The 8,189-nt window shown below is 31.7% G+C and overlaps 2 protein-coding genes across 5 annotated transcripts in view; one reads left to right on the forward strand and one right to left on the reverse strand.

Moving 5' to 3' along the window:
• Window positions 1-5,055, forward strand: part of Kr-h2 (transmembrane protein 33-containing Krueppel homolog 2) — a 5,262-nt gene extending 207 nt beyond the window's left edge. Inside the window, exons 1-6 of one of the 4 annotated variants that reach the window (XM_018550973.1) lie at window positions 1,346-1,497; window positions 2,437-2,607; window positions 3,373-3,554; window positions 4,038-4,105; window positions 4,224-4,357; window positions 4,584-5,055. In XM_018550973.1, coding sequence (XP_018406475.1) covers window positions 2,444-2,607; window positions 3,373-3,554; window positions 4,038-4,105; window positions 4,224-4,357; window positions 4,584-4,797 — 762 coding nt within the window. In that variant the 5' untranslated portion in view covers window positions 1,346-1,497; window positions 2,437-2,443 and the 3' untranslated portion in view covers window positions 4,798-5,055. The other 3 variants (XM_018550972.1, XM_018550975.1, XM_018550974.1) reach the window with 3 other exon arrangements.
• A 1,029-nt stretch (window positions 5,056-6,084) lies between these two features.
• Window positions 6,085-8,044, reverse strand: LOC108782647 (40S ribosomal protein S3). The gene is made up of 4 exons (XM_018550956.1): window positions 7,941-8,044; window positions 7,051-7,373; window positions 6,771-6,958; window positions 6,085-6,311 (listed from the first exon to the last, which is right to left on the reverse strand). Exons 1-4 carry the CDS (start codon window positions 7,971-7,973, stop codon window positions 6,127-6,129), a joined length of 729 nt encoding a protein of 242 aa, XP_018406458.1. The 5' UTR covers window positions 7,974-8,044; the 3' UTR covers window positions 6,085-6,126.
• Between the last annotated feature and the right edge of the window lie 145 nt (window positions 8,045-8,189).

Genomic DNA, 8,189 nt, shown 5'->3' on the forward strand with positions numbered 1-8,189 from the left:
GTGTGTGTGTGTGTGTGTGTGTGTGGTTCCAAAATAATCGTTAAAATTCACTCTTCAATCATTTATGATTCATTTTAAAGTTCTTTTAATGTGATTGTGATTTTTTTTCTTTTATTTAAACCTTCAACGTTTTTCTAATTGCAATGAGACCTTTTTATTTTATTTTTTTATACCGTTTTAGTTTCTTTTAGTTAACAGTTTCTTTAATATGTACATATATAAATTTGAATTTCAATTTACTTGTCTTTTCGAAATATCTCCTATCTCCACATTTCACTGAAATGCATGGGTGTATACAATGTGTGGATTTGCATTAAAATGAATTTAAATGATACATACGAAACACTAATCCTCACAGGATGGCAATAAGATACGGATACAACTTGATACAGATATCAAAATGCTAGGCTTCGATTTTCTTTATAAACTCTTTATGTTGGATCCTTTTGGTCCTTTCGGACACATATGTTAGTATGTCAAGTTAGTAGAACAGTTAGTTTGCTACTAACAGCTGATACGGTTGGCGCATGTGCATATAAGTGCATTTAAGTTCTTGAGCTTTGAATGACAAACTCGATTTTTCTCGAGTTAATTTTATCGAACAAGAAGGAATAAAACTTTATTTATTGTATATTTTCGATTTGCATTGTTTAACAGTTTACTTGACTTTTATTAAAACGAGAAACTTTTGATTTTTTTTAGTCCGTCTACAGATTGCGCTTTTACCGATTGAATGCACGCTTGTATTTCTGGAATTCTACGAGCCAGTTTCATCACTCTGATTAACCTAATCGATCGATTAAAGTCTATTCGAAAGACAACAAACAAGAATTAAGATGTAAATCAATAACTGTCAAAGCCACTAACGGTCAAAGCTGGATCGCAAATGCTTATTAAAATTATGTGATTACTATTCGAAAGATTCTTTATTGCGATTTTCACAATTTTTTCTTTATCTTAGCTGTAATTTGGAGTTTTATCATCCTCTCCAAAAGTTACTCGGAAATTCTCCTAAACTTATTGTACTCCCAGTAAAAAAGAAAAAATCTTCAAATCTGACAGAAATTCTACTAAATTGGTAATACTAGTTTGCAGTTTCCAAACAACAACATGTCCAAAATGCGACATCTTATAATACAATGTATTATAATATAATGTATTAATCGTTTAAAATTTAATTATTTGCTGATGAATAATGCCAGCTAAATCAATCATCGGTCGAGTTAATTATCGAATTTGATTAAAGTCGCTAATTTCGGCTCAAGGTGGCACCATGTCGCAGACACCGTGCGACATCTGCAAATGGGATTTACAGAAACGATATTCATTCGCCAATATTCGTGAAACTGTCGGTCGGAACTCGGAAGTTGGACTCTCGGCTCACTTAGACACGTAGATGTTCCGAATAGGTGGATTCGCTTGATTGTTTGCTGCCGTCACTGACGTGTAGATCATCACTGGAGTATCCTGTGCGTCGTCGTGCGGAACGTGCAGTGTGTAAGTGTAATTCAAGTTTAGCTCGCCCGATTTTGATCAGGTCTTGATGGTACGAACACAGCGATGTCATCCAAATGACGATGTAATTTATCTGACCAAATCATACGACGTGTGTATGTGTCGTGTAGAAAGAAAAACTGCTTACACACGCCGTTTAGACATGGATTCCGAACCGAAATTCTCACTCGGTAGCATTTACGCATCAACTGGGTTCATTTCACGACCGAAAAGAAGCAGTTTTCCTACAGAAAGCCTGTGGCTCGGCCTGTGGCCACTTTCACTTTAGAAACGCGCGATATGCTTACGACATGCAAAGACGCACTTTTTTTTTTAATTCTGCAACTATAACATAAGTTTATATAATTCCGCACTCATTTGCATTACTAAACAGGTTTTTTCTGAGATTCTGTTAACATTTCCATCAAGTCGATCTTGAAACAAAGTAATAATTATAAAAGCAAATTTACTAAAATATTTGTAATTTTATTACTTTACTCACTTTTGTAATTTTTAAGATACGTGATTTACTTTTAGATGTTGATTAATGAAATTGTAAATATTCCAATAAATTCGAGTAAATTTGCTCATTTATGTAATTTTCACTTTGTTTCGAGACACAAGTATATGATCAACTATCAACTTTGAAAGAATTCTATTAACACTTACACCGAGAGGAGGAAGTCGATTGTGTCAGTCTAGAGATTGATTGTAACTCTTGAAATAAGATAAAAATGAACAAATTTATTGGATATATTGATTAATAAAATTATAAATATATTTCAATATATATAAATTGTTCATTTTTATAATTTTTATCTTGTTTCAAGATATACAGTCACAATCTCAAGAAAATAAGTTTTTAGTGCAAACATGCTTTTGTATACAAGTTGACATAATTATCTTTGTATCATAATTTATTCTTATTCTGTTTCTTTTTAGCTTCAGGATGGTGGATAACGCAAACGGATCCAGCGACTCGTCGCCACAAGTTGAGAAGGGATGGCCAGCTCTGAAACAGCATATTATAGACAATAAGATTAAATTTGGATTATGGCTTACCAGACTTTTCACCATATTATTCACCTTCGGTTACATTATTCCTATATTTGGGTATTTATGTCTTTCATAATTTTAGAACTAGAACAACATCTGCTTTTATGAAGTTTCTTAACCCAAGCAGAACAATAAATTTTAATAACGTAAAAATGGCATTAAAATAAAACGTAAATGATTAAAAAGTCATTTTTAGTGATTATTTTGGAGTCATTTTGATATAATTTTGATGATTTGTATTCTGTTTGAAAACCTTTTGAAGCTGACGCCAAAATTTGTAACATGGTTACTACACTAAGTCTGTGAAATCCATTAATATATGTTGATCTATAGAACAGGAAGATCACTATATAGTGGCACTAAGACAGTTTCATATTTTAAAGCATGAAATACATTGAAGTAATATGCATTTTCTCTATTCTTTTTCAATTCTTTTTATTACTTAATTTTTGAATTTTGTTATGTCATGCATTGCAATATAATATAATAATAATAATAATAAAATAATGCATTATTAAATCTTACTAAAAAAAAACTAAGATTTTAAAATTAGATCTTCGTCCTTTAAAGGTTAAAGGCATTTCAAGAAACTTGAAAAATGACAAAAAAAGATAATATGCTAAGAATGTTTTAATAAAAATAATCCTAATTTTTGTGTAAATATAACATAAGAAATTTGAATTGTTCGATATTTTCTATAAAGAAATCCTATCAGATGGATCCAATAAACCCATCATTAACCCTGGAGGGATATAAATGAGCGGATCAAATAGACTTACTACCTCATCAACTTCAGAGAGTTAAATTATAGTTTTGTTTCAGGAATCCCTATAATATATACTATAAGGTATTAATGAATAATGCGGCAACTAGTGCGTTACGTCTGCATCAAAGAATTCCCCGCGTTCAACTCACAAGACAATTTTTAGAGACGTTGCTGTTGGAAGATTCGTGCCACTATTTATTCTATTCCTTGATATTTTTGTATGCGGCGCCAGTTACATGTATCCTTTTTTTCTATATTTATAATAATGTATTCAAACAATTTCTTAAATGTTTCATATCTCCCTCTTAATTCAAAAGTGACAACTAAAAAAAATGTGATTTTCGAGTTATTACCATGAACAAGTTCGATAAAAAATTACCGTATCAGAACATCAAAAGTCAACTAACTTCATAAAAATCGTCAAATGGACACAACCTGAAGAAGGTAGTTTAAAAGAAATCGTCATAATTTAAAAAGGATGATTTTTTCAAGGATTGCAACATGATAATGAATAAAGAAATAACATTTGATTGTGTTAATGATATATTCTTTTTGCCGATACTATACTATTTTGATAATAGTAATTAATTTTTTGTCATATTGAAAAATAGTTTTTTCTCTTTTCCGAGAATTTAATTTTTTAGTTGTGTCACTTTTTAAAATAAGAAAACGAATTATTTTAATAATAACAAAATTGAATCCTGAACTGATTTGTATACAGTGGTGCTCACACCAGTTTTTCTTTTTGCTTTGATGCACATGGCTAGTTACTCTCTTACATTGCTAGATGTAAGTAAACAGAATATTGATTATGCAATATGTACATATGTAAAAAATTATACCTTACGATTGTCTGCACAGTCATAATAAGAATGTAAGTTGAACTTACGTGATCTCTCTATCTCAGTGTCTAGGACATAATAGCTGGTGGGGCGCTCGTCTGTTAATATCTTTGGTGGAATTTCAATCACGGAATATCCTTCGTCTGTGTGCCTTGTCAGAAATCATCATCTTACCATTTACCGTTCTTCTAGTATTCACGTATGTATCATGCATGATTAGGTGTGTTCTTTGTCACTTCACTGGATTGCATTAAACTTTCTTTTAAATATATCTCTCTATTTCATTTTAAGTGCAACATATTAATTTAGTCACAAAGAACAGATCTATAGTCGTGTGGTAATCCACGCGACATGAATTATAATCGAAAAACAGAGTATCACGCCTTTTAAACATCTCATATATATATATTTTTTTTTTTTTACAGAGGACGTGCTGGTTTACTGACTCCCTTTGTCTACTATCAGTTTTTAAAACTACGTCTTGCATCTCAAAGAAATCCATTCACGCGTAATGTATTTTACGAACTCAGAAACGGATTAAGCTCGGTGTCGAAAAAGCCGGCCGTACCAGATATTGTTCGAAGAATGATCGACGGTCTGCTTTCTCTGACCCAACAAATGGCGCCAGTGCGTCAATAATATCTATATTATCTACGATATTGAATTCTTCAATTATTATTTCTCATATTGTCTCTCAAAGACAGATCTCCTAGGGTTCTAGGGTCCACTCAGCAACACTTTCATGAATTAGTGTTAGCGCAAAGTGAGTGCAGACATCAAAATTTATAATGAATGTCATGTGAAATATGATTTGAAATATCTGTGAAAACAATCAAAGTATATGAATAATTTCTGACTTTAACATGTGCTCATTTATTACTAAATGTTAAGTAAAGATGTGAGGATTCATACTAATTATAAATATAAAATTTATAAGTTAAAGGATTTACTGATTTTTAATAATTTCGTTAAATTTTGATTGGACTCTAATTTTTTATTTAGTCTTAAATTTTACATTTAAATATAAAGATAATTATGCACATATACTAACTTTATAATTTAAATGTTATTTTGAGCCATAAATTCGTAACTAGTAAGATGATGTAATGCATAATGAAATTCACTGATTAATGGAGCTCAATATTGATATGTTAATTTTTTTTATTGGTTTCGCACAGTTTTGCGGTATTAGGGAATGTTGTGTATCATATCTAGTATGTAAGTTATTAAAATTTATATTTCCGAATTACACGGAATGGTTGACCTGTCACATTTTTGGGATAAGCTTTGGAATAAGTCTAATGTTTAATATATTGTCATTATGTTTGTTTTACAATTATTATTCTAATGTAAATTGTTTATCTTCTACTGGATATTTGGATATGTTTAAAAGTAATTTAGAATGGTTTTATAAATAAAAATAATTATCGGGTATACTGTAATGATATCTTGTGAAATATTAATAAATCTTTTTAATAAATTAAAAGTAAAGATCTTATTAAATTAATTTAATATATTGCGAAGAATATCACATAATTATGGCGTTTCGTCCCAGCTTTCACTACTGGACTCATCAGTAAGGCATTGTAGTGGAAGCCTACTTTATACGCCTGCAAGAGTTATTCAATCAAGATTCTATATAAAGAGCCTTACTGATGAGTCCAGTAATGGAAGCTGGGACGAAACGCCATAATTATGTGATATTCTTCGTAATATATTAAATTAATTTAATAAAATTTTTAACGTAATTTATTGGCTCATTGCCCTGTTTCTCTATATTATTTGTTATAAACATATTGAGTCTTATTACAATGTACATTTTAAAAGTAAAGATATCTCTAAAATATTCTTATCTTAGCATGAATCCTTTTTTCAGTATATTGAAAAAAATGTTGGAAATAAAATACAACATAAATTTTATTTTCTGTATTTATTTTTTAAATGCATACCAATGCATTTAAATTATTGTTATACCGCGATAGGAGTAGGTTGAGGTATATCTTTTGATGGTTTCACCTCAGAGATTGGAACTGATGGCGGAACCTCTTCTTTCGGCTCCACAATCGATACATAGTCAGGGAGAGGTTTCTTCGGGCCACTCTTGCCATTAGGATCCCATGGTAGCATAATTTTGACTTTGATTCCCAATACGCCTAAAATATATTACAAACAATGTATAGTAAGAGATATAGTAGACACGAATAATTTTATAAAATAAATTAGATATAAAATGAATTTCTTAGTTACATATTTTAATATCATACATGTTTTATGAACATGTTCAGCAAAATATTTATTTTACAATTATTGGAAGCTTTTTTCGCGCTAATTGCATCATGCTTTTTTCACCTATAAAAATAATTCCATCCCAGTGAAGAAAACTTCTAACAGTTACAAAATAACTACTATATCCAGTTTCCATTGAAACCATCAACTCAATGTAGATTAAATTTAGAATACTGTTTCCATTAAAAATAGGGACTTTTTAGATTAAAATGGGAATAAAACGAGTACAGTCAAACACATTTACATCGACTCAAATTTGATTCTACGCTTTGATGGAAACTAGGCCATTGTTAACCAAAGCAATAGATGTGATAATGCAATTGTACCTTGCCGCAGGAGTACATGCCTAGTGGCAGTATTCACGTACTCATTAGTCGGTTCACCCGAATGGATCATAAGACCATCAACAAATTTCATCGATTTTGCTCTTTGACCACGTAATTTGCCACTAACGACGACCTCGCAGCCTTTTGCGCCAGATTCCATGATAAAACGTAAAACACCATAGCAAGCCCTAAACATATTAAAATAATATTTAATAAAAATTACAAAAGATATGATTAGGAGTAACAAAATAAATAGAAAGCAGATAAAACTCTGGCTTACCTTCGTACAGCAAGACCTCCAATCAGCTTGTAACGAAGAGACTCTGCCTGTGCGATGGCACACAGACCACGTGTGGCCACTTTCTCTGCGTACAACTCGACATTTTGAGGTTCTTTGAAGTTGAAACGCTTCTGTACCACAGACGTTAGTTCCCTGATTCTACGGCCTTTCTCGCCGAGCACACTCTGTGTGTGGGTAGCCAGTAAGATAATCTCAGTTCGATTTGGTGTCACTCGAACCTCCACACCCGAATAGCCATCTTCAGCAAGTTCACGAGTCAAGAATTCGTTCAACTCGGCTCTAAAAACACCATCGCCTACAAACTGCAAATAAAAAAAATATGAAAGTATATATAAAACACAATCTCCTGTTCTTTACATTAAGTATCGAAGTATATAATTTAATTTATCCAAACTATAAGCCATTATTATATATAAGAGAATTATATCATAAAAGTTTGTGTAATGGGAGAAGATTGTGCGAGTTATATTGCTAGATACAATCATATTGGATATAAGTGAAAAAGTAAATGAAATAATAAATTAGTGAAAACTTATATATATTGATAAATTACTTTATATAGGTTAGGCTCGAAATAAACAAAATGCAAACATTAAATATGTATCTTCAGGATATTACAAGGAAGAATCACAATATACCGAATTCCATATATCTAACAGAAATATATACATTTTAAGTTATTCTGAAAAAGAACATGTGGAGTTACAAAATCCGCGAGAACGACACTGGAATGACATCCATGACATCCGCGGACCGCGGTCACTGTGTTCATCCAATTTTCAGCGAAATATCGCTCCAAAAGCTTCCCACATTGCAACAATAAGAATATTATTGTATATTGCACATGATAAACTCTGAAGATCGCTAACCTTCCTCTTCTTTGATATCGAACGATTCTCCATCACTGCCTCATGTTTTTACAAAGCCAACGAAAGAAACGAGGAAATCGAAAAGACTTGTCTAAAGCCTTGTGTCCACGATGCTAGAACTCGGACCGAGTTCTCGGATGAAAGAAGAATTGACCAATCACATTGGTCACGTGACCAATATGATTGGTCAATTCTTCCTTCATCCGAGAACTCGGTCCAAGTTCTAGCATCGTGGACACAAGGCTTTAG

Source organism: Cyphomyrmex costatus, unplaced genomic scaffold (genome assembly GCF_001594065.2).
Source record: "Cyphomyrmex costatus isolate MS0001 unplaced genomic scaffold, Ccosl1.0 scaffold132, whole genome shotgun sequence".
In the NCBI taxonomy this organism is placed as follows: Eukaryota; Metazoa; Arthropoda; class Insecta; order Hymenoptera; family Formicidae; genus Cyphomyrmex; species Cyphomyrmex costatus.

Bases quoted from the DNA above. Each gene is read 5' to 3' on its own strand.
- LOC108782647 (XM_018550956.1), bottom strand. From the start codon at position 7,973: ATGGAGAATCGTTCGATATCAAAGAAGAGGAAG. The intron at 7,374-7,940 runs GTTAGCGATCTT...TTTTATTTGCAG, and splicing joins CGATATCAAAGAAGAGGAAG to TTTGTAGGCGATGGTGTTTT. The intron at 6,959-7,050 runs GTAAGCCAGAGT...TAATATGTTTAG, and splicing joins GGAGGTCTTGCTGTACGAAG to GGCTTGCTATGGTGTTTTAC.